The sequence below is a fragment of the Micropterus dolomieu genome, linkage group LG09 (assembly GCF_021292245.1).
Source record: "Micropterus dolomieu isolate WLL.071019.BEF.003 ecotype Adirondacks linkage group LG09, ASM2129224v1, whole genome shotgun sequence".
Classification (NCBI taxonomy): Eukaryota; Metazoa; Chordata; class Actinopteri; order Centrarchiformes; family Centrarchidae; genus Micropterus; species Micropterus dolomieu.
In genome coordinates, this window is record NC_060158.1 from 29,354,662 (window position 1) to 29,381,725 (window position 27,064).

The 27,064-nt window shown below is 39.7% G+C and overlaps 2 protein-coding genes and 1 long non-coding RNA gene across 3 annotated transcripts in view; 1 reads left to right on the forward strand and 2 right to left on the reverse strand.

Annotated features, from left to right (window-relative positions):
* The window catches only part of LOC123976309 (ankyrin repeat and MYND domain-containing protein 2-like), an 817,726-nt gene that overhangs the window by 252,666 nt on the left and 537,996 nt on the right, over positions 1 to 27,064 (reverse strand). The gene's annotated exons all lie outside the window — the stretch shown is intronic.
* gabbr1b (gamma-aminobutyric acid (GABA) B receptor, 1b) overlaps positions 1 to 27,064 on the reverse strand; it is an 84,912-nt gene that overhangs the window by 44,614 nt on the left and 13,234 nt on the right. The window contains exons 3-9 of the mRNA XM_046058345.1: positions 24,735 to 24,905; positions 22,994 to 23,095; positions 20,835 to 20,900; positions 15,621 to 15,812; positions 10,597 to 10,842; positions 10,392 to 10,455; positions 8,147 to 8,224 (exon numbers count right to left, since the gene is read on the reverse strand). Of these exons, the coding sequence (XP_045914301.1) occupies positions 8,147 to 8,224; positions 10,392 to 10,455; positions 10,597 to 10,842; positions 15,621 to 15,812; positions 20,835 to 20,900; positions 22,994 to 23,095; positions 24,735 to 24,905 (919 nt within the window). The remainder of the gene's footprint in view (positions 1 to 8,146; positions 8,225 to 10,391; positions 10,456 to 10,596; positions 10,843 to 15,620; positions 15,813 to 20,834; positions 20,901 to 22,993; positions 23,096 to 24,734; positions 24,906 to 27,064) is intronic.
* LOC123976324 lies at positions 4,773 to 12,744 on the forward strand. The gene is made up of 2 exons (XR_006826326.1): positions 4,773 to 4,935; positions 12,195 to 12,744. It is a non-coding gene; the product is annotated as an uncharacterized LOC123976324 (long non-coding RNA).

A 27,064-nucleotide genomic window follows, 5' to 3' on the forward strand; every position in this document is an offset into this window, starting at 1 on the left:
GAGCAATAGTTTATTTGAGGATTTTCAGTCAGGATTTAGAGCTCATCATAGCACAGAGACAGCACTGGTGAAAATTACTAACGACCTCCTTATTGCATCAGACAAAGGACTTGTCTCTGTACTGGTTTTATTAGATCTTAGTGCTGCATTTGATACCATTGACCATCAGATCCTATTGCAGAGACTGGAACATTTCATTGGCATTAAAGGAACCGCTCTAAGCTGGTTTAAGTCCTATTTATCAGATCGATTTCAGTTTGTACATGTTAACGATGAGTCCTCCATGCACGCCAAAGTTAATCATGGAGATCCTCAAGGATCTGTCCTCGGACCAATCCTCTTCACTTTATATATGCTTCCTTTAGGCAATATTATCAGGAAACATTCCATAAGCTTTCATTGTTATGCAGATGATACTCAGTTATATCTATCAATCAAGCCAGATGAAACTCATCAGTTAGCTAAACTTCAAATGTGCCTTCAGGATGTTAAAACCTGGATGACCTGTAATTTTCTCATGTTAAACTCAGAAAACTGAAGTTATTGCTCTGGGGCCTAAGCACCTCCGTGACGCATTATCTAAAGATATAGTTTCCCTTGATGGCATCGCCCTGGCCTCCAGCATCACTGTGAGGAATCTTGGAGTTATCTTTGATCAAGACGTTTATGTCTCACATTAAGCAAATTTCAAGGACCGCCTTTTTTCACCTACGTAATATTGCGAAAATCAGGAACATCCTGTCTAAAAATGATGCAGAATAACTAGTCCATGCATTTGTTACTTCTAGGCTGGATTACTGCAATTCCTTATTATCAGGCTGCTCGAAAAAGTCCATTAAGACTCTTCAGCTGATCCAGAATGCTGCTGCACGTGTTCTGACAGGAACCAGGAAAAGAGATCATATTTCTCCTGTTTTAGCTTCTCTGCATTGGCTTCCAGTAAAATCCAGAATAGAATTTAAAATCATTCTTCTTACCTACAAAGCTCTTAATGGTCAGGCACCATCTTATCTTAAAGAGCTCATAGTACCTTACTACCCTCTGCTGCAACAACTATTGTTACTAGTCCTATTGTTATTATTGTTATTATAATAATTAACATTACGATTATCATCATTAACACAAACAATAAATATCTGTACCATTTTTCATTTAGTCTATAGCAACATCACCTTTTCTGTCTGTACCTCTGTGTGTGTATATTGTGTAGGCTGCCTCCCTCCCCTCTCTCTCCTTCCATCCCTCTCTTTTTCTCTCTCTCCCTCTCTCTCTCTCCTTCACCCCCAACCGGTCGAGGCAGATGGCCGCCCACCCTGAGCCATGGTTCTGCTCGAGGTTTCTGCCTCTTAAAAGGAAGTTTTTCCCTAGTCGCCTAGTGCTGCTCTTGGTGGGAACTGTTGGGCTTCTGTAAATAACATCATAGAGTATGGTCTAGACCTGCTCTTTTATGAAAAGCGCTGTGAGATAACTGTTGTTGTGATTTGGCGCTATATAAATAAAATTGAATTGAAATTGAATTGAATTGTTTTAATGATCTACTTTGGGAGTATTCCGTTACAGTATTTTATTTTGTTTCTTTTAAAGTCTTCTTTTGTGTTTGAAGTGACAATGCTAGCAAAGTAAAGCAGTACCGTTAGCCAGTATTTAGCCTGTGTTTGACTCACATACGGTTGGGCTCCTACTCATGATTATCCTATAGGGGTATAACTAGACACTTAGCCCATGAGGTGAGTTGAGACATGATATTAGGTTCATGAGAAGACATGAAATTTTAACACTAATTTTAAGAAATCTTCCATGCTGAATTATATAAAAAAATGTAAGCATATTAACAGTTTGTTTCTGCGATAGTTTATGGTGGAAATGTTTTAATTTATGTGAAGGGAAACCCAAAATTCAGGTTGTAGGTGACAACACAAAATGTAACAGAATCTAATGCAGAGCTCTCTGTAATTCTGTGTTGTTTTCAGATAGGTTTCTCCTGTAGATCAACTTTTTTCATGTAATATCATCCCTGCTGAGTCATAATTCAGTCTCTCTTTTATTTCTTTGTTCTGACAAAACAACATCAACATAAGACTAACGTCATCATTTAATCTGAATTCATAATACTTTTTAAGTCTACTTGCCTTATACTCTGCTGTGTATTACGTCATTGCCTGACAAGAAATCTCGTCATATTTTAATCTTGTGAGATCTTGAGGCACGAGATCTCCTCACACCCCTATTATCCAACTCTCTCAACAATGCCCAACACACGTGTGAAGCCATTGCTACTGGCCAGGCTGGAATCACAAACTATAAACCTATGCCGGCAAAAAAATAAGCTAGAAAGCATGTCAACTTTAACAACTGAACCAAATATGCTAACCAAATTAACCTTTATCTATAAATCTAATAAAACCACCAGCAGTAATGGCACTGACTAACAGTTACATTTGAAGGATAAAGAAACTGACATTATCCAGAATTAAATAGGGTTTGCAGGTTGAATACATGGTAGGAAAGCACACACAAAAACACTCATAATTTGTCATTCACTAGTCATATGAATAGGCCTTATTGTAGGCCAGTATTTCTGCACAGTTGCAGATAAAGGTTAGGCTACGCTAAATTGGGGTTGGCCAGCTGACTGTGGCTTGGCTGTGTGGCATGAGTGTGGCATTGGTTGCCTCGTAGTGTTAGCTGATGGGTTAATTTGCAAACGGCAAGCTTGTCAGTACCATGGAGCCAATGGTCCAAACATAATATAGGAACATTACAGATGGTAATGTTATTTTTAATTTTTCAGCATTCAGTGTTCGTTCAGTTTGTCACATTACTGTTTTGCCCTGTATGATTGCTCAAGCCTGCAGAGTAAAAGCACAAGCAACAGGATGCATTTCAGTTAACGGCCATGGTGTCATTAATAAGGATTTTCTGACAGTTACACATAGATCCTTTAAGCTCTTTACTCGCAGAATGGAAATAGTAAAGCATAGTGGTGCATAATTCTCTTATTTCTGAAATAAAGCACACAGAAACCAACGCATGCATATCTGTGAGATGTTAGAGAGCCAGCATTACCTAAAAGCATTTAAGAATTGTAAAGAGGTCAGCACATGCATACATTACACTTACTAATCCACAAGGAAACAGAATCCAACAAAAGCAAGGTGAAACAAAGATCCAAAAGCAGACTAAGTGAGGCAGGAACACGAGCCGCGAACAAACACTCTTGACACAAAAAGGTAAAAATCAGAACAGGAAGAGAAACTAGATACAGACAGCAAACACAGACAACTTCAGAATAAACAGAAAACTGCAAGACACAGAGAACAAACAGGGCACACATAGACACACTGTAACCTGATGCAAGATGAACACCTGAACATACCAAGACTAAAATGCAGAAAGAGAAGAGGACATGGACAAAACAGACTGACAAGAGGACTAAGACCAGAACAAATGACAACAGACCAGGATGGAAGAAACAGAACACCAAATGCATATAAAACCTAAACGGCAAAAAAAAAAACCCTAGTACCTAGATCTAAGAATTGAGACACAGAACCAGGATTACACCCTAAGACATCAACTAGGACATGACGGGATGAGCAGGGACGGTGAAAACTGAACTATACATAAAATCATCACAAGAATCAACAAGGCAGAACAGTAGAAACACAGGACGTGAAACCAAAAACCCCTAAATAAGACCTGAAATCCTTAAACCCTGACAGTAATATTATTTACAGAGACCCAGCAGTTTCCACCATGAGCAAACACTTGGAGACAAAGGCCAGGAAGAAACCTCGAGCAGACTCTTGACTCAGGGAGGGTGGCCATCTGCCTCGACCGATCACTGTTAGGAACCCTGAGATTAAACTCAGAATTCTGACTTTAAATTCAGAACTAATGCACATGTGGCCCTAATCCTCTTCTGTAGATATATATTGAAATGCTATACTGATAACAATTTGCTTAGCCCGATTGCGCCTGAACCCCCAACACACCAACTACCACTCGGCCAGTGACATTTAACACTTTTTTTCAAAAGTGTCACCTCTGAAGACATGGACGTGCCCACCTGCGTCACATCAGCACATCAGTTTCGTCTCTGCTGCAGCTGCTGATTTTACATCTTTCTGTTCCTTTCTCACACTGTTCACCACGACACAGACAGAACTACTTTTTTTAATATAAGAGTAATGATGTAATTTGTTACTTTCATCCCTGTCTAGAGCCACCATCAAGTAAAATTTCAATTTGTCAAACAAGCAAAACTAAGATGGTGAACTTGGTTAACATCAGCATATTAGAATTGTCATTGTGAGTATGCTAGCATGCAGATGTTAGCATTTAGCTCAAAGCACCGCTGTGCCCAAGTACAGCCTTACCAAGCGGCTAGCATGGCTGAATACTGTTATTCCTGTCACCTTGAAAGATAGCAACATATTCGGCGTTAACAAAAGTGTTCGCCACACTCCGATGAGTTCCATTTTTAAAGACTACATTGTTTTGTCCCTGTTTCCTTCTGCATTTTCCATGAAATGTTTCTCTCGCTGTGTGTGTGTGTGTTTGTGTGTGTGTGTGCGTTTGGGTGTGGATTTGGGTGGTTTGGGGGGGTGGGGTGTAAGCGAGTGTCCTTCAGGAAAATGTGTTCTCCAACACTAATACCTCTCCCTGCCCTTGATGGTGGAATTGGGACAGTATGTTACCATGGCGACTGGCCCCATAATTGTTACCAAGGCAATATGAGAGAGAGGCAGCAGTGCAGCAGTGGTTGTCAAGGAGACAGAAAGATTGAGGGAGGAGAATTTAAGAGATTGTGAACAAATAGTGTGAAATAAAAGTGAGACAGAAAAGAAGAGAAGAGATGAGAAGAATTAAACAAGGATTAGAGAGGAATGGATTGTAAAGAAAGGAAGAGGAAGTAGAGAAGGAAGAAACAAGGTAAGAGAAGAAGATAAGTTGGAGTTGGGGGAGCATAGGTGTCATTTGCACTGGGGACGCTGGGGACATGTCCCCACCACTTTTTGAAAGGGCATAATTTGTTTAAAAAAAAACATTCTGAAAAATAGCTTGCAGTTAAATAACAAATGTCATATGCTTCCTGAATTTTGTGTTTCCTTTTACATAAATAAAAACATTTCCACCATAAATTGTATAAGAAACTTTCACCACAATGCAGGAAATTAAAGATCTATAAAGATCAAAATTTCCTGGGGGAGATCCCCCCAGACACCCCGCTTATATATCTTGGCATTGTGGATATCGTTGAAACACTGATTAAGGATCTTTTCATTTAGTTCTCTTGAACCTATTATTGCCTATCGTGATATCTTGCGAGCTAAGTCTCTCTTCACACCCCTAATCTGAGCCCCAATGAGCACTTTTCAACACAAAGTGACGTCATTGTGGGGGAGAGAACTACTATTTCTTGGACCCAGAGCTTTGACATATCAGCATGTAGCAACCAGTGTACAAGTCCTGGTCATCTTGAGGAGGCCTAATTCTGTCACATCACCCTGGCTATTTTTGGTGTTCACCGAGAGGAAGGGCACTGCTGACCAACCATAGCGGCGGAAGGAAGGAAGACATCTTGATGAGTACCTCAGGGTGACTGGCTGTCATACTTGCAGAACTCTATTCATCCACTGTCCGAAAGCATCTGCTGACCTCCAAACATAGTCCAGATGGCCCAGATAGCTTCAGGCAGCATGAGCGCAAGGTCAAACACCAAAAACACAGGAGGTAGCACTTCCTCCGGCCCTCCCATGAGTCTTGGCGTTCCAGAGTGAGAGTCAGTTGACTTGGTTACAAAAAATATTTTCTGGCACACAGCCAGCAATGTATCACTGCTTACAGCTTTTTTAGTGACAGTAGACGAGAGTGACGTCAAACACCAGGGGACATTGCAGCCTGGCTCATGTCTTCACAGCTGAGATGTTGACAAACACTTGACATTTAGCAGCTTAGTTTTCAGAGGATTGATGGAGAGATGGCTTGCTGTGATCATGGGATTGAAGAAGGCAATATCTATTCCTATGTTAAGCTACTTTCAAATCACTAAAAAGTTTTGGTCGTTTAGAGTGGAGAACAATCCAACAAATGTAGTACGCTTTGGAAAATGTACATAAAATGTTACTTAAAATACACGTGCTTTGTTGGGAGGTAGTAAAGGGACATTCAGCAGCATTGGAATGGTCTTTTAAATTATTGTAAATTCTCAAAGTAGAAAATATTGATAGCATTAGTACTGTAGACAAGTGTATTATGTTGATGTGTTATGTTGAGAACAGGTAAACATGGATTAAGCGATCAGGCGACAGAGAAATGTCTTACTAAATTATAACAAAATATTATGGGTGTGGAAAATAATTGAATCTTAGATGCATCACGATGCGGACTTGGACAATTCTGAATTGATTTCCAAATTTCAATAATCGATTATCTAGAGGTTAATTGATAATGTAATGTTGACAGAATGAAAAAGGCGGAACTCTGAAATGTGGATGTGCAGCACCGGACTGTCTGCGATGTGCACACAACAGAGTTGTGTTCTCCCTGTTCGGCACACGGCAGCTGCTGAATGAATGACTGCAGCTACTTTCACATGATTTTCACTCACATGGTAAGGCTTGGCTAGCGTCCTCTACTCATTCTTCAACGGACATCTATGACAGGTCACACAAAGTGAGGGTGAAAGTGAGCAGAGGAAACTGTGAGCGCTAAGTTTCTGTCTGGCAGTAAATGTACAGTGTAGGTCACAGTGTGTCCGTTACTTAAACTCTGTCTGTTGTTTTCCAACTGCTGTGCAGGAAAGCTAACAGTACGTTTTTTAGCTACTGGTTCAAGTTTGTTTATATTCATTCATCCACATATTTAGTATATTGAGAATGAACAAAATGCCATTTTTCGCAGTCCTTGTTACTCAATACAAGATTACAATAATCAACTTACAAGACAAGACATGTAACTACACTAGACAGGACAAAAAAAGAGCAGATCTATTAAAGGTGGAGTGAACGTGGTGTGGCTAGAGCATTGTAAAGTGCATAGTTCAACCCGTATATGAATATATAATAATAACAGCAGCATCAGAAATGAAAATAGCAGCAACAGAGGTCAGTAATAATGCTGTAATATGTTATAATGCCATGTAATGTTAGCTACATTAAACGTTAAAATGTTAAATAGCCGCATGTCACTACTACCTAGTTGGTTGCATCATTAAAAGTACCAAGTAGTCACACAGTGAGAAAAGAACATCTTTATCCTATTTGTTTCACAATTGCATCGTAGCTCTCATAATCGTAATGACGTGCCTAATGATTCCCACACCTAGAGGTGATGCATGATATCAAATCGAATTGTTGGCAGAATAATTGTAATTGAATCATATTGTGAGACCAGTTGAGAATTTATAGTATATATATAAATGGAATTTGTGATAAAGGGATTAAATGGACATTTCAAAGCACTGGTATGGTCCTTCAAAGTGATAACAATGACAATATAATATTATATCCTCAAAAAATCCTGCCGCCCCCTCTGCCAGTCAGTAAGCAGTGTCACCTTGTTTAGTTCTGGAATAGCTGCCAACCCCCACCCACCATGAATCCATCGATATCATCTTGGGACCATAGGAAATGAAATCAGCTGTGTCTGAGACAGCACTTGTGACAGACAGTTGAACAAACACGCAAACAGAATAAACAACTGAAGGTCAATCTATATCAATACCCCCTCCCCTACAATTGACCATTGCATCACTGAAATGTTTTCCATTTCACAGACTTACAACATTCTCCACAGTAACCACTGTTAGATCTGCATCTTGTCAGTGCTCAGGGAGGCAGAACTGACATGGATGCACACAGAGCTCTGTGTACTGATTAGGGAACACAATTTCATTCCACAAAGTCAAGGTCATGGGGCCCAATCCCATTACACCACCATCCAGATTGCTCTTGTTTTGCTTTGCTTTGTCAACTAACACCTTCAGCTTATTGCATTGCTGTCACAGCTTTGAACTGGTTATCATGTTAAATTAGTAAATGGAATGACATTGTGAGAGAAAACAGGAGATTAGGAGGTAGGAGTGCAACAGACAATGATAAAGAGAGACAAAAGGGGGCTGAGGAAGTTGAATGTCCCTCACCTATCCACTTGTCATTTCCATACCAGGATAGATTGCCTTTAGTGCTGTCGTAGTATCCAATCTTCTTATAGCTCCCTCCTGTGTGAAAGAGAGACAGACAGACAGAAAGGTGGCTGGGGTGGGGGTAGACTTAACACATAGAAATGTCTTTCTCCTGCATGGTCCATTTTCGCTCCACCCTGCTTGGTCATGCGCATCCCAAGCACTGACACCAATCGCATGTGATGATATGCAGCGATCATATCATGTATGAAAAGCTGCCGGGGGTGCTGACGGTCTACAGGCCTGATTGACTGTAGCTTCCCCATGTTGGGCTCACTTTGATTTACCCATTTTATCTCTGGGCTGACAGTCCAGGCCAATCAGCTTCTCCTTCTCTCCTGATGGGCAGTCCTGATCTGCATTGTGAGTAAGAACCGTGGATGTGTAAATACAATGTGTGTTGCATGACTACATTCTTAAAAAAGACTGTAAATTGCCTTTTAGAATCAGATCACATCCCAATAATTGTATTGCCCATTGAACACAAACGTCCACTACTTCCTTGATCTTTTCAAAGCTTAACAGCAGCTACTTACAACTACAACTTGCAGACTGCAGCAAAGCCAATTAACGTTTATGTTGAGAAGCTGATGTGAGGCTTGAATGAGCATTTTATTTCCATGTCTATCTTTCCATTTGACTTGACTCGACTAAAGAACTGCCCAGGGCCAGTACGGTTCCAATAACAATCAAACAAACCGCATCTCATTACTGACCCTCCCCTTGCGGGATGATCGAGACCAGCACCAACAAAGAGAATCAGCAAAACAAGCTTTATTTTTAATCAGTCCCAAGAATACAGAAAACAGTCCCAGATCTCAGCACTGTCAGAGAAACACAGGCACAGACAGACTGAATAGAGAATACAGGCTCAGCGAGCAACCAGAGCATCACGCCACAACAGATAAGACACAACCATAACCATGTGATCACTCAGCCAACTCATTCCAATTCCATGAAAGGAACATATTAGTCTATAGTCACTGCTATGCAACTTACAGTAAGGCTAATTCCCATTGCCCCTACCACTTGTTTTCGAGTGTACCCCTTGGCCCCTAAAATAGAGTTACAACGGCCAAGGGGTTGAATATTCCCCTACGAAAAAACAACCCTTCAGGAACCCGATACATCATCAGTAGTCGACGATAGTTCTGACGTTCAAAGAAGTTTTTATAGGGTTTCTTCAGGACAATGATTTACAATGATTCCAATATGCCGTCCGCCGCTATGTTAATCTCTCTCATATGGTAACGTTATATCACACATCAAGCGATCTAACAAGTCACCAATTAAAAATTAAAAACGCAGCATCATTACCAGGTAACTAACGTTACTAGTGAAGTTAGCTATTGAGACAACATGCTAGTGGATGAACTACCAATCTTTTTACGGTTGTTTTGAAGAAAATAACCATATTACGTCGAAATGACATTAAACTAAGAATAACCATGGTTACCGTAGATTTTATGAAGAAAATACTTGCATTCTGGGAACTTTCTCGTAGCCCTCCGTTTGGAGTGTGCCTCTGAAAAATCTCAGTTTTGAGGGCTATGTAGCCCTACCACTTCCCCCTACCCTTCTATCGCAACAAGAATTGGGACAAGTAGGGCTAAGTAGTGGTGAAATGGGATGGAGCCTAAGACTCATACTGTACAACAAAATATTGACCTGATGGTGGTGACTGCCCGTCAGACTGCAGCCAAGTCACTCTGTGTGGTCGAAAATGTGCATCTCATCTGTCACATCAAGCCTGGACTTTGATTTCATGCAAACAAGAGCACTAAATCAACCACCTGGGTAAATGTTTTGCTAATTTGCTAGCTAATCACACATCACAGGATGCCTCTGGGTTTGAACGCATTTGAATTACGAATGTTCAAGCTTTAACCGGGTGTTAGAATTTCTCCAATCTCTTTACATTTCTTCAAACACTGATGCCATAAACAGAGTACGGTCTAGACCTGCTCTTTTATGAAAAGCGCTGTGAGATAACTGTTGTTGTGATTTGGCGTTATATAAATAAACCTGAATTGAAATTGAATTGAATTGAATAAAAGCTAATATGGCAGGGGCATGAGAGAGGCTTTTCTCAAATTGTCCAGCGTTCAGGAAAATATTCAGGAGCTATTAACTTTTTATGCAGAAGCGTTATTTTTAGATATGTTATATATTCTCTTTTAAACAGGGACATATTGTTGCATACCTTGAAGCTGTTCAATAAGAGTCCAAGCCATTCGGGAACCTTGCGCGTCAAATACAACATGACCCTGAAAGGAAAAGATAGAATTTAAATGTTGTAACATCCCACTCCATCCTTCTCATGTCCCTCTCTGTCTCATGTTACTATCAGAACTCTCAGCCCTTTCTCACATTCTGCATCTCCTCTCTCCTCTGGGTTTTGTACTTACTGAAACCCCCTCGAAGGAACTGGTGTTCAGCGCTCGGTAGATCTCAGCTGTGATATCTCGGTTGTTGTAGTTGAAATCTTCTAGCCGGTGACCCTTGACCTTTAGGGGCCCCACAGTCTTGTTGAGGGCCAGGGCTAAAGCCCACACAGCGTCATATGCCAGCGGGGCCTCCTGGAAACCACCTGTCTCCTCTGGATTTTTACCTCCAAGTTTAGACATCAGCTGGGCTAGAAACTCCTGGGAGGTCTGCAGAGGAAAGAACATGACAAAAGATATCTAATAACTTGCTAAATTGTTTTTATTTTAAATTCTTTAGTATTTCTAGTTTATTTTAACTTTGAGCGTGATTCTGAGGAGTGATCGTGACATGATACACAGACTGATAAGGAATAAGGAATTGTAGCAATCCAGCCTAGAAGTAACAGATGTGTGGTCAGAGGGCCTTCTTTTATGTTTTCTCTTGCCAAGTTAAATGAGATTCTTCTAGATTGGTGGAACGACTGTTCCAAGTCCAAGTTCCAAGTGTTCAAATTCCCTCTGTTACCCAAGATGACCAGGTCTTATCTGTCCGTGCCCCCTAGTTTTGGAGCTCCCTGCCTGAGGATCTCCGGCTAGCTAACTTGGTAGCATCTTTTATATCACTTCTTAAAACTCACTTTTATCAGAAAGCCTTTTCTTTACTCATGACTGATACAGTTTTATTTAGTTTGCTCCTTATTGTTCATTCTGTGTTATGCTCCTTGAAATACAATTATTTTAGCATTTTTATGGTTTACTCTGTTTCACCGTTAAGTACTTTGTAACTTTGCTTATGAAAGTACTATAACAATAAAGTTGTTATAAGTTAATATAACTGTCCTACAACAAGTAGCAGTACTGTTTGTATGTTGTTTATTCCATCCAGTAATTTTTTGTATATCTATTGCCTCACGTAAAATGTAAAAGTGTCAAGGACAACAAATATAATTTCAGGACCAGGAGATAGCTTCAAGGAGAGGTTCAGGGTAGAAGTGAAACTGTTTGACCATAGTCAGATTGGTTTCAAAGCTGACAGAAGCATCTGGAGAGCATCCAGGACATGCTAGTGGGGACAGCACGTCAACCTGCTGCTCCCACTGCAGTCAGCAGCTGTAACAAACACAGCAGACAGGATATGCAGGACGGAGGGAGAAACTGATCATGTACCCAGCAGTGAGCCATTGATCATAAATTATTATTGCCATCATGTAGTTGCCATCAATGATCAATCATCACAGTACATTATTTGTGCCATGTGACAATGGGCAATAAGTTCCCACAGTCCCATGAGGGCCACCATGCATTTGCCGTCTGTGTGGCTCAGCTGTGCATCACCCTGCCTTAGGATCTCATAGCAAGCAAAGTCAATATTCTCCTTTAAATCACAGTGGTCGTCCTATTCTTAAGGCTTTCTCTCAACTGATTAGCATTTGTTGTATTCGGTTTAATTTGAATCTCATTTTATCAATTATCTTTTTTTTTGTTTAACCTTCTGATACTGTATTATCCTTAATTTACTGTAGCACAATCTCTAAACATAAAATTTAAAATATTTTCTAATACACTATTTGTTGTTTCAGTGTCTTGCTGAAGGGCACTTGGACAAGAGGAGCTCTGAAATCAAACTACCAACTCTACAAATAATGCCCATTCCACTCTACCAACTGAGCCCTACATGCTGTTAGTACAAAGACTAGATAAAATGCACAATTTCATGCAGTGATCAGATGAGACTATCAAACTGTCAGGATTCGAGACAGAGGAAGCGTGATTGGTGACTGGTGTATTCCGAGCAGACGCAGAGCTAAAGATGAAGGGGAGAGGCAGAAACCTGTTCCCCCCCCCCCCCAGGATAATGTCTGTGCCTCTGTGTCACTTCACTGCACTTTGATCAATATGAGCCCATTCCTGCATCTCAAGTGCTCCCCTCTTCACTCCAACAGAAATTCCAGACAGCAGGGCCTGCCGATAACACACTCTGAACATTAATAACCCCTCTGTCTCATAGAGTTTTAGTATCACTATCAGCACCAGCATGCAGAGCAGTATCCTGGACACACTACCCAGCAGGCAACAGGGCAACAAAACATTTATTCCTTTACAATGCCAGCTAAATAAATTTTTATTAAAGAAGAATAGTCAGTTGTTTGAGGGATGAATGAAGTGGGGGTCTTCTGTCTACCAATGTTTAGTTCTGTGTTGATCTGTGAAATGGAGCCAAAGGATGGAGTTAGATTTCATCCTGCTGTTCATAAAAGCACTATTTTGACAATTCTCTCCAGATTAGCCACTCACATGTTTTTGAAAATCTATTGGTTGGGGGGTGTTTTGAAAAACCATATTTATAGCAATAACCAGGCATGAAAACTCCTCACCTTTCACCGTTTTGAAACCTAAATGGGTCACGTACGTGATTTGTGCAGATCCGATGAAAAAATATTTGGGGGGGGGGTTGGTCATTGCCAAGACTGCATTTAGGCCTACCCATTTATTTATAGAGTCCTCTCCTCTGACGTAAGACAGAAGTAAGCTTGCTTACAATGTTAACTGTCCTATCAGATACAGTAACGTTGCCAATTTTATAACTTTGCCTGCTGTTATTTACCAGTAACGTTAGCTAAGCTAATTGTTCAGAGCAGTGGCAGCAACCTGTATATAATGTAGGCTAATGTCAACAGGAAAAACGTGTCGGCATCTGTGTTATTTACACTGGGGACACTGAGGACATGTCCCCATCACTTTTTGAAAGCGTTCTTTGAGAAATAGGAGCAACATGAAAAAGCTACTGCTTATAAAATGACCCCAAAACGTGCAGCACCAGCCAGTAACTTTAACAACTTCTTGTCACAGTTTCTATTTGGCCAAATTTTCCGTTCTCTCCGTGTGAACATGACAAAAGAGGAGGGAAGACTAAATCATGCCGACATGTGTGCTAATTCAGCAGGAAATATATTACATGAGGAAAGTTGATCTACAGGAGAAACATATGTGAAAGCAACACAGAATGATTTAATTAAATAAAAACATTTCCATCATAACTTGATGTAGGAAAGGCAGAACAGGAAATGTCACCATAATGCACGAAATAAAAATTGTTTAATGCCCAAAATATTCCAGGGGGGCTCCCCCAGATCCCCCAACTCATATATTTCAGCTTTGATGATTTCTATTAAATACTGCTATTTTATCATCACATCTCGTTCTTGTGACACCAGTATGTTGCATCGCCACATCTCGTGAGCTAAGAGTATCGTCACACCCCTAATCTGAGCCCTTATGTCCCCAACACTTTTCAACACAAAGGGACACCCTTGCGTGTCGGTATCTTTCTCTTGTTGCAGTAGACAAATGCACGTTATCTATTCAACATGTAAGCTTAAAAAAATACCCCTCTTACACCGTTGTTATGTTTCTCTGCTTGCGCATCCTCCTCACCTTTTTTTAATCCTGACCAGTTTGTATGCCTGAATAATTTAGGCTTCCTTCTACATCAAAAATCAAGCAAAGATTTCTCAATATTGAGGTCAAGACAATTGTTCTGCAAAAACTCTCAAGAACTACAGTTGCACCAGTGGAGCATCCTCTCAGCCTGCATTACTGCCTAGTATGGCAACTGCTCCGCTGCTGATCAGATGGACCTTCAAATGGTTCATGATTAAAAAGCCAATACTTCATCAAGACACCTGTTTAACAAGCATAAACATGTCAACATGTACAAAGGGTATATAGTATATAAAGAGTATATAATGACTTTGCTCTTGTAAACATTACTGTTGCTGCTCTAGTAAAAATATTTAGTTATATATAAAACACTCTAATACTTCTAATGCTGCTCTGAATTTATTCCTTTTTTAAATAAAATATTTTAAAAGAGCACTTTTAGTAATGAAAAAGAATCAATAAGATTATTGGTAAAGAACCGATTGAATATTGATAAAATTCTAACAACACCCATCCCTGAACTCGAGTTTAACACTGCAGCTTGTCTAAAAACAAGTCACAGAAGCTGTCGAGAAATCCATCTAAATCAAATGTAGAGGTTCGTTGTCTTATTTCCTCAAACATTGGTGGCATCTTTGGCATATCTAGTCTAGTTAATGTAACGTTAATCTGGATTATTTGATGATTCATGTGTACTGTAGTTGGTGGATCATCAGAGCAGCAGTGCAAAGAATAGTAGGAGAACATGTTTTAGGAAGCTGAATACGCAGTGTAAAACAGAGTAAAATCAATCAAAGTATAAGGATGCCACACCTAAAATCTGCCTGTGAACACAATGCAGGTAGCAGTTACATTTTCTATAAAACATATTTGCTGTAGTATAATATATAAATGGGATCTGTTGGTATACAGACAGGGTTTTTATATTAGTTAGTTATCTGGAGCTCCTTCAACTTTTTGAAATAGATTATAAAAGACCAAATATAAAAGTTTGCCACAACATGATAATAAATCATACATTAGCCAAACCTGTTATGCAAAGTGGAGTATTGCCACTCTGCGCTCATATGAATTCTAACATATAAAATAACATGAAGTGGATCTTATATTGCAAAAGCTGTCTGTCTTAACAAGTCTTAGGTCGCAAATTACTTTTTGTACCAAAAAGAAATCCTGCGGCAGACCACTTTGACTTGTTTCCAGTGTGGCTTCCTTTGTATCAGTAATCTTCTGGATATCAATGTCAGTATCTTAAAGCAGATAGAAGAAAGCAGATTGCTGCACTAGTATCAATGAAACAACACTTAATTCTAGGAACTCTTTGAAACACATAGATTCAAGAAAAGAATTCAAGTAAAATTATCCTAAACGGGAGAGGTTGGGAAATCCTGAGAAGATTTAATGTTTTTTACATTTTAAGTCTAAAATGTCTTTAAGTTATTTTGCAGCTCTAGCAAAATATAAACCCTGGATTAATGCTTCATCATAAATTCAGAGCAACCTGTGCAACTGCAGATGGTTCTGTTGAGCACCACTGAAAAGTCACATTATTATGCTTGTCTTACCAGGTTGGAGGCTCCTCGCACTGTCTCTGGGTTGAGCATGACAATCTCAGTGGTAACATGACCCTCCACAGCTTCTGTCATCTGCTCCACTGTACAGTTAATGGATGGGTCCTTGATCTTAAACCAGTTGTCTGCGTACCAACCGATAAGGAACCACACATACTTTTTTCCATACAGCTTCTCCTTGTACACCTGTAGAGAGAACAACAAGAGGAGGGGAAAGAATGTGATGCATGAACAGCTACTGAAAATAATTAATATATTATTAATATTTGAGTAAAAGAGAAAAGAGGTCAACATTAAGCAGTGATTCATCTCTGGACCAAGAAATAATTCATAATTATTCATAATTATTCAATTATTATTCATAATTCAGTCATATTATTAAAGGTCCAAGCTGTTCTCATTACTGCTGGAGCCCTGTTGCTTTAGGTGTTTTTGAAAAAACAATAGGGTTCTCTTCTCCTTCCTCTTTATTTTTATTTATTATATTATGTTCTTACATTTACATTTCTCATTTGGCAGACACTTTTATCCAAAGCGACTTATATTTGAGGAACAACATACAAGCATCAACAGAGCATCAACTACAGATCTATAACTGACAATACATACTAGTAAGAGCAGCAATAAATACTAGTAAGAGCTAATAGCACATATTGCAACAATGGGGTAAACACGTAGGGAAAGAAGTAAAAAAAAGTGTGATCAACACAAGATAACTTGAAGGGGATAGAAGAAGAAGTAGTACACTGTAGTCACTCTGTATGCAGCATTAGTGACTTGAATTTGATTCTGGAGGCCACGGGGAGCCAGTGGAGGTTACTGAGTAATGGAGTGACATGAGTCCTTTTGGGCTGAACAATTTGTAAGGGTTTCACCGCACAAGCTGGAAGAACAACTAGGAGGGCATTGCAATAGTCGAGGCGAGAGATAACCATGGCCTGTACCAGAAGCTGGGTGGCATACTGATTAGGGTAGAGCCTGATGTTCTTCTAGTCTTAAAGAGGAACTCAGTCATTTTGAATTGAATTTTAAATTCTTCATCATTTACAATTGAGATACTTTAACAAACTCCCCCTAGACTTAACATTTGGACAGTGCAATCTAAAGACCTTGGCGATGCTAAATTGCAAAGCTGTTTTAGTTTCATCACATGCCTTTGCCGTGGCGTTGCAGCAAATTTCAATGTTCCAAAATTAGTAGTGCTAACTAGTACTAGTACGGGGCGGCTGTGGCTCAGGAGGTAGAGCGGGTTGGCCGTTAATCGGAAGGTCGGCGGTTTAATCCCTGGCTCCCCCTGGTTGCGTGTCGAAGTGTCCTTGGGCAAGATACTGAACCCCGATTTGCCCCTGGCGGCTATTCCGCCAGTGTATGAATGAGTGTGAATGTTAGTTTTCGTTTGAGCACTTAGGCTCAGTGTATGAATGTGTGTGACTGGTGAATGCAGATGTACTGTAAAAGCGCTTTGAGTGGTCGAAAAGACTAGAAAGGCGCTATACAAGTACAGAGCATTTACATTTAGTACTAGTAACTGTGGTAACTCCACTCAGCATTGTCAGTTCTGCTGCATTGCGGTTGCCGGAGGTAATCACTGCCATTCTAGTAAATGTTTGTGAGTCCACCTGATGCGGCTGCAATTTATCCCAATAGCATCCACTCTGCAGAGAATAGGCAGCTATTTTTAACGGAAGCCATGTCAAGCAGCACAGAGCAGATTGAACCAGGCAGGAAGTCAGACACAGAACAGCATAGAGAATCAGGTAAAATTTCAAAGTAAAACAACCTCTGTAGACTCCCGATCACAAAACAACACTAAACACAATAAAAACAGACAAAAAAAAGAAATCATTTAACTATGTAGCCTACCTAATCATAGTAGAAGCACAAAAAGCAAGCACTGATTAAATAAAATCTAAACATATCAGCAAAATCAGGCAGGCAAAATGCTGTGATTTTGAAATGCTCCCAGCTGTGCAGACGACGGAACAAAACAGGGTCAAGAGAGCTGTGAAGAAGGTAGTAGAAGCACAAATGAACAACAAGTCAATAGCGTGGGGCAGTCTATACATTCCACTGATGAACTAATGAACAAAACCATGATGCAGCCGTAACAGAGTTAGTGCATGCTCTCTCGAAAGGCAAGGGAAGTGTATAGGACATTTCAACAACAAAGCAATTCAAAGTGCTTTACATAAAATATAAAGCAACATAGAAAAATATAAAAAGATTTTTTAAATATAATATAAAACAGGAGAGTTAAACAGTGCAGTCGGGGATGGAAATTAAGCACCAAATGCGGGTCGCCACGTTGGCAGGTAGCCTTCTCCATATAATATCTTTTTGACTATATTAACAGCAGGTCAGCGTTGTTGTTTGTTGTGTGTAGCACTTAAATGTGTCCCTGCTGTACCAAGGTATCTAAAATTGTGTAACACACAGATTAGGGGTGTTCATTGGTTGTTGTTTATGTTCATATCAGGTTACTTGTGTTTGATTAGCATAGATTTGTAAGGGGGATTAGGGGACTGGAGTCGGGACCAGTAAAGTCATGCTTAAAGTACCTGGAGTGTTTTTAGCATTTAGATAGTTAGCTACCACCCTAATGTGCATACTTGTCAACCATCCTGTTTTCCTTGGCCTTCACTCATATTTTACTGTTCTCTCCAGGTGTCATCCCATTAAAATATTCCCCGTATTCTCCCCTATTTTTAACCATTCTATAAAAACAAAATACCAGCTGTTTGCTACGTTCGCCTCTGTAGAACAGCTTTTTGAATATGAGATTTGAAAGGAATGAAAACTGATGCTGAGGTTGAGTAAAGTTAGCTATGCTGTTCCACATAAACGACAACAGAAAGAAATCTTGACATGTTTGTGATGATCCCAACTGGTTAGCTTTGTTAGCTTTGCCGCAGCGGTCAGTATGTGTGTGTAGTAGAGAAGAAATAGACGCAGCGTGTGTGAACTGGTGAATAGAGAGAATAAGACTTGTTCAGCTGTACCACAGACGTAACAGTGACCCGTGAATAAAGACTGCAGCTTCTCAGGAGTAAAGAGGAGCTCCTGTGTGTTGCTTGTCAAAATTGAATAAAGAGTGAAGGAGGTTAGCCCCAAAGTTAGCTTTGACTTTGGCCCTGGAGAAAAACAGTGCTTCCCAACTCTTGTCAGTGAATGTTCATCCATCCATCGTCAACCACTGCATACAGGGTCGCGGGGGGCTGGAGCTGCAGTGCTATCCACCGGACCACTGTGCCCACGCCTGTCGGACTCAAATATCAACCAACTCTCTGCAGAATCGCATAGGATTTCACCTTCATCTTGGTCTGTTCTGTACACATGACATTTATTTCCTGTCTGTCTGTACTAGGAGAAGAATCCCTCCTCTGCTGCTCTACTTGAGGTTTTCGTCTATTTTCCATGTTGTCCAAATGTTTTTGGGGGAGTTTGTCTTTATCTGAATCGAGGGTCTAAGGACATAGGGTGTCATATGCTGTACACATTGTAAAGCCCCCTTGAGGCAAATTTGTGATATTGGGCTATATTAATTTTTGACTTGACTTTAAGGTGGGGTCAGAGATTCTAATCCAACACGTGTTTTGTTCAGTGTCAGTGAATATCTTCTCAAAGTCCACTAGCTGTTCGTTCCGGTGTTTGTACTCAGCCCTGGCGCTGTAAATGGGAAACAAAGGGGCATGCGGCCTGCCACACAACACAATTCCTGCTTTTCCAGCTACGAGTTGTGTCAGTAATGTTAAATGACTTGCCCACTGACATTCAGCTTACTTTCTAGTTCACCAAGTGTTGGCAGTAATAATATTACTCTTCCTAGTAACTAGTAGTGTAATGGATTATTTTTTCCAAAACAGTAATATTATTACAGTTACCATTCCAAGTAACGCTGCATTACTGAACGCACCATCCTTGACGGCAGGTCAGCAGCACCGTTTACGTCAGCTCTTAGCCAAAAAGCTAAAGGAAGAAAGGAGAACGAGGGAGAGAGGCGTTCTTTCCATAGCTGTAAGTATCTCCATTATTGTATCACAGTCTAAGATGCAAAGAACATTGTCGTCCATTGTAAACTTTGTGCAACCAGCAACAAGCTTCAACAGCAAATAATTGAATCATATTTATTGAAGCATCTGCTGAAGGAGCACAGCAATGTGAAACTTACAGAAAGAAACTCCGGCCGCTACTGTCACTGATGCTTGCAGAGAGTGGCGTCAAGTAAAATAAAAATACTGAATACTGCTCTTATAAATACATGTGCAGGAAAACAGTAGTTCAAAAGTCAGTATACAGTTATAAAGTCGGGAGCCAGGAGAGACTGCTTTGTTTGGGGGGAGGGGAGGGGGTGGTAGTGAAAGTAATATAGTAACATAACAAGTAACGTAACTAGTTACTTTTATTACCCATTAATAAGTGAAGTAATATTATTACTTTTTTAAGGAGTAATAAGTTATTAATAACATTTAACAATTTGTTATCTGAGTAACTTGCCCAACACTGACCAAGACATGCTGTTATTGTGATGTTAGCTATAGCAGCAGGAGAGTCGTGAGAATCGACCATCTTGTGCTCTCTGCATGTTAGCTTTACAGCAGCAGCTGTAGTGACAGTTTGCTAACCCACAACTTAGCTAACATTAGTTATATTATTTGCTGTGTCATTGTTCGCTCTATCTCATGGTTGTCACGGTGTTTTCCAGAATCGCTTACGCCACCTTTAAGTTCATCAAGATCACTCACTATAATAAATTAATAGATTTCTTCTGTGATGTTTCTTAAAGCTCAGATTGAGCACTTTAACCTCAGTCTGAGGTGACATGGTAGAGATTTATTTTTGAAATGATATGCCATTGGTGCATATAACAAAAAAATATACCTAAACAAGAACACAAAAACCTAAATAATACAAAAATATTCAATATAACTACAGTACTATGGTCATAGAGTATACATTTAGAAGAGTTAAGTAGCAAGTTTAAATTACATTTGTTGTCTGAGATGGAAAATTCATTGCAAAGCAGACCAACAAACAAATTTCAGTTTACTGGGTTTATTGTAAGAGGACACAAAACTTCATTCCTGAAATCTAATATATAATGTTTTTAAAAGGACTTAAGCAATTTGTTATGTGTTATGTGTGTTTGATACTTTAAATTCATGTCAGCCAAGTCAGTCAGAAATAAATGTGAACAGTAGAACACATTACCTCACAGAAGACCTTCCTGGCCTCCGTCTCATAGAACAGACCAACGATAATTCTGGCATCTTGGCGCTTGAAGTGAAAAGAAAAGGACAGAGTCACACACAGAGTAGAGATGAAAAGCACAAGTTAAATACCCTGAAGTGTGAATAAGGAAGACAGGAGCCAACCCTCATTCCAGCCCCAGCACATCACAGCAGTACACTTCCTTTCCACTGGGTTCCATTTATGATGTTACTATGGTATCTCCTGCAATGGCCTATTAATCCTGCGCATAAAACTAGGCTGTCATGCTTGGCAAGGTCATTGTAAAGTGTGTTTGTGTGTGTGTGTGTGTGTGTGTGTGTGTGTGTGTGTGGAAGCCAGTCAGGCCAACATAAAGGGAGTGAAGGAAGGAGAGAGGAAAGCAGGTACATGGCTATGATTTTTTGTAAAAATAGTTATTAACTTTCCTTCTGAAAGTCACATATTCAGACAGACATCAATCTCATGTCTGTGTGCTAATTACAGACCTGGAGTCAGGAGATGGTTAGCCTAGCTTTGCATAAAGATTGGAAACAGGGGGATAAAGGTTGCCTGGCTCTGTCCAAAGTTAAAAAAAAAAAAAACATATACCACCACCTTTCAGGCTCACTAATTAACACAGTGTATCAGATTTAGATTGGCCTGTACACAGAAAGACATGTAAAAAAAACATGCATTCAAAAAGCTAGCTGCAGTGAGGGTGTGCAGCCTCCTCTTGTCACAGTGAGGTTGTCAGGTTTGGTAGCAAAAATGTACAATCTTATTAATTTTAAATTTGTAAATTAATTGTCTTTCCTCTTTTTATACTTTGTATACTTGTATATTGTATATTTCTATGTACATGCAGCAACCATGCAGTCCAAAACAAATTTCCTTTCGAGGACAATAAAGTATACTACTACTACTACTACTACTACTACTACTACAGGGACCTAAACCTGCGTTCATTAGTTTTTTCTGGCAACCTGTAGGCTACTATAGGCCAAGACAATGCAAAGAAGTAGTGGGTGGATGGACACACTGTTGTTCATCAAGAAATAGTTCCAACACTTAAATATCCCTAAAAACAAAAGTTTTTACATTTCTGTTCTGTAGTTTTGAACTTTAGACAGAGCCATGCTAACTTTTTCCCCCAGCTTCCAGTCTTTATGCTAAGCACATCCTTACTCTACCAGCTACCATACACAAACATCAGGATTGATATCAATTGTCTCATCTCACTCTCTGAAACAGAAAATAAGAATATTTCCCAAAATGTTGACCCATTGCTTGAGGAGTAATGTCCTTGTAGTAACTAAAAGGATGATGCACTTTTTTCAAATCTTTATTCAAGAGCAGCTCCAGTTGATTGCATGACTTACATTTTATTTGATGGGGTGACTTGACATTGTCATAACCATTTGAGGGAGTCTTTATGATGTTTATGACTGTGTCTAAGTGTCCATTTTTAATGCTAAGTTAACACGGACACCATAACCTGCCATAAACATGCCATAGCAGGCATATCAGACTTTTGACGATGCATCATTAATAACGTGTCCTCTCGCCTTCTGTCACTTTCTGCAGGTGTTTCTGCCTCCGGAGATGTGCGGTCTGGATCTGTGATTGCAAGCCACCTAATGCCCTGTGCCTGCTCAACACTTGCTGCTGCTTATTTCACACTTACTTTAGCAATATAAACATCTGTTTCCCATGCCAATAAAGCCCCACTGAATTTCAATTTGAATAGTCTGAGCAGCCAGAAGTCATGGGTGAGCGAACTTTCAAGCTCAACTTGTAAGCCAACATGGAGAGGAAATTCTTTAAAATGCCATGACAACCAAGCAAACACCATCTCCTGATGTCATACAGTCAAATACTTCAGAGGTAGCAAGTAAGTGGACCTTGAGTTTAGGCTGTTTTGTTAATCACTTCTGACACCACCAATTGAGACCATAATGTCTTATTGAAAAAAATGACTGTATTTGTAGTTAAAGAGAGAAGTTATCACTTTGTAAGCAGATCTTTATGGAGCTGGACACATTAGTGGGCTACCCTTGGCAAGTATCCAGGAGCTGTCTGTGATGAACTGGCCAAACAAAGCCTGACTGTTTTGTGTTCAGCTGCCTGGTATATGTAAGAAGACATGGAGGATGTGATACCTTGAGGTTTTTGACAGCCACAGCAGGGTCGGTGAGGAAACTCTGACGAACGCTGATTTCAATGCCTGCCTCCTTCACCCTCTCCTCTAGATCATCCAGAGTCTGTCAAGCATAGAGAGACACACATGCAACAATGAGCATGCAGAAGACGACAGAACGAGATAGACAAGAGCAACCAAAATAGGAGTGGGAGAGATAATGTAATGGTAGGTTGTGAAAAGAAATTTGAAGAACAGTAAACAGTAATTGAAGTAGGAGCAAAGTAGTGAGGGAGAAGATGGTGGGTGTGTGGGTGATGATACCAACAAACAGATAAAACAGCAGGTGACCAGAGAGAGGGAGAGACAAAACAATCAAGGGAAGGTAGATGTGATAGAAGATGGGGGAGATAAGGGAGGGGAGAGAAATAGGAAATGAGAAAAGAAAAACTATTTTCTTAGTCATCTGTTTTGTGTAAGAGAATGCATTTAAACCTCTATTCAAATGGCACTAAAACCCACAACACCCCCAAACCCGGCCAGGATTCATTCCAGCATTGAGTTTTTCCTTTTATACTTCTGTAATTAGCTTACGCATACCTCCAACTATTTTTTGATGGACTGTGTAATGATTTTGTTTTCCCAGAGTGGTCAATTTATGCATACATTCAGGAGGGTATTATCAGTAGGGGAGACCAGATACATGCATGCATGCAACAGCTTACATAAGCGCACGTCTTAATGTTTACAATAAACAACTGATAGATGTAGTACATAATTTGTAGTTCAATCTGAAACTTGAATAATATGACAGCAGGATACAACAGTATGATCTATATGATGGAGGTTATTTAAACCAGCGACAAGCTCAGCTGCTGCTCTTCAAAACTTTTTTATTCAACTCGATAAACATAGATGTTTATCCTGCCTGTCCATAACCTCCATAAGTTGGGTTAATTGCTTCTCTGTGCGCAGAAGAGAACACTGAGATTCCATTTCAACAAAATAGAAAAAACAGATAAAAATTGCCACAGAGCGTATAAAACTGTGTAAATTATGCATAAATGTGGATTTATAGATAACATGCACCCTCACAAAAAATGCACTGCAGGAGCATTTCCTGGGTGTATGTGTATTTAAATAACTCCATAGGCCTATATAGTTTTATTTTATTTATTTGAATGTTACCCTATCCTAATGTAAGTGTAATTATCTGCTATGTTCTATGTGTGTAGCATGAAGGGACCACAAACTTTCATTTTGTTGTACAATCTTGTTTATGACATACTGCTGAGCTTGACAGTGCAGAAGGACTGGATGTTTTCGTTATTTTTCTCACTGTAATTTTGAATGACTTTTTCTTACTTTTGGAACAAAATCTGAAAGAGCCCTAATGATGTTTGGAAACATAACACAAGATAATCTGCTAAACCCCACTTTTCAATCTCAGAGCAGTTTGCGATAAGTGTGGAAGATTTACAACCAGCATTTTTAAATAATTTTTGTTCTCGATTTCAGACAGAGGTAGACAAAAGCGACCATCAGTTTTGCCTGCTATTAGCTGGACGTGCTAATGATAAGCACACTGTGTAATCTAGTCCTTACTCTTTTGTTCTTGTGCTTTTAAACCTGACAGGCCTGTCATGCTTTGTTACCATTGCTAAGCTATGATTGGACATTCATTGTTCAGAGGAGGGGTTGAAAGTAACTTTATATGACAATAACTAATACTACTAACACTTTCAGCTAAATACATGACTCACAGATGTAAAAACTTCTGTTGTTTGCTGAATGGTGGCAATCTTGGTCCATTTCCACTTCTGGAAGAGCTGCACTCGAGTTGGGTTGTGCAGTGTGGCAGATGGATGAGTGCGGAAGAAGGTGGGAAAACGCTGGCGGTTGGACAGAGCCGGAGAGCTGGAGCCATACGATAACTGCCACACAGGGAGACAGAAACCAGCAAGTTAAAGCCAACGTCATCCTGATGATTTAAACTGCTGCAAAAGGATGGCTAAAAGAGAACACACAACACAAAATAGGTAAAGCTCATTTTAGAAAGGAGTAGTAAAAAAATTATTTTCATTTTCAAAATATAGGTCTTCATGTGTACAATGTACACCCTGTGTAGAAAGAACTTAAACCAACTTTACAGTTCCCCTCAGCTCCACAAAGCTTTTTAGCCCCTTTTAGCAGCACACTCTTGGTTCCAACATACAGATGGATATGAAAGGACACTGCACATACCTTACCTGGGCAGCGTCCATTTTGATACTTCAAACTTCCTTAATGTCATATTGCATTTCTTTATAGCTGTTATAATAATGAAGAAGATCCATCCTTTTCTCATCAGGTAGGAACTCAAGACGGTAAAGATTGATACAGAAAACAGCAGCCACACTTTGATCCATTGTTGCGTCTGAAATTGTGAACGCTGCTCATCATTCAAATGTTGTCTTCTTTAGGTTTTTTTGCCTTCGTCAATAATAGTTGTATTCCTCACAATATACAGTGACTTGCAAAAGTATTCAACCTCTTTAAAGGTTGGCCGAGTCTGAATTACAAATGATATATGAGATTTATTTCTGAGTAATATTTTATTTTAAAAGACTGGCCCGGAAAAATAACTATTTTAAAGTGGCATTGGTTTAATGTAAGAAAATATTTTGTAAGAAAAATAAATAACCCTACAGAGATGAGTAATATTGCCCTAATGAAGACACAGTTGTCTTACAGTTGGCTTCCACATGTGAAACATGATAAAATAACTTCAGACTTTGAATCTAAAGGAAAGATCAAGATCATTCCAAGAAAGTTAGAGACAAAGTAATTGACATGTAAAAATTAGTAAACTCCAAGCCGCATTATTGAAGCACTGCCTAGACAAGCTTGTTCCTCAAAACTCAGCATCCCAGCAAAAAGGAGACTTCTGGGGGAATGCTTGGGAGAAAGTTCATCTTTCAGCAGGACAATAACCCCAAGCAGAAGGCTAAACCAACAGAGGAGTGATTAAAATTATATTTGTTGGTTCAGATGCTGTTATGCACAATAACTTTTATTTTGAGTTGTGCACATATGTCTGGTTTTATGTTTCATTGTGTCTGTCTCTTTTTCTCAGCTTTTTTTGTGTTGTTCCAGTGCAAACAAAAGTCTGCGTCACCAGGTGGTGAACCAGAGATCGTGTGAAAAGATGATTAAATGTTAGTCTGGTCCCTGCTGTGCTGAAAGTTGAAAAGAGGTGCCCATATTTTTGGCCATGACTGTACATACATTCTCCTTTCACTCACACACATACAAGGTTCAAGGTATAATGTAGATTTATTTGTCATTTAACAGTACAGGGTTGTATAATGAGATGAAGTTTGTAGATCCATGTATGCTACTCACAAATATTAAATACAAAAATTATGACATTATGTACAGAAATAAACTATTTTACATAGAGCAGTGCTGAGGATGAATTTAAGAGCCTGGCAGCCTGAGGGAAAAAGCTGCTCTGCAGTCTGGTGGTGCGACAGCAGATACTTCAGTAAGTCTTTCCAGACGGACAGGGTGAACAGGCTGTGGCTGGGTGGGTACTGTCCTTTAGTATCCTTTGGGCTCTGCAGGCACCTCACCTCACCAATATCACTAATGCTCGGGAGATCAGTACCAATGATCTTCTGAGCAGTTTTCCACATCATTTTAAAACAAGACAGGGATTATCTTTCTCTGCCAAGGCTTAGTTAAAACTCTGGACTAATGCAAGATGGAAAGCGGTGGATGGACTATTAACAATTAAAATGTTGATTAATGGGGCCGACTGGGTGATATGGATACACATCTGTCAGTAAATAATAAGCATTACATAATTCAGTGAAGTCATAGTATACAAAGTATTTTATATTTGAAAATGTATTTAGGAAATCTGGGTGGGACAGTTTGAATGGGCCTGATGGAGCTGGTACCAGTCCAGACGTCTTTAGCAAGTCCCACAGACCCGGGTGAAATACAGGCAGCCTCAGCCAGTACCAGCACAGACAGAGATGTAGAGCCAGCATCAGATACAAGCAGCTCAGACCCTAATGTAACAGTTGCTGCTCCACCAAATGACCCA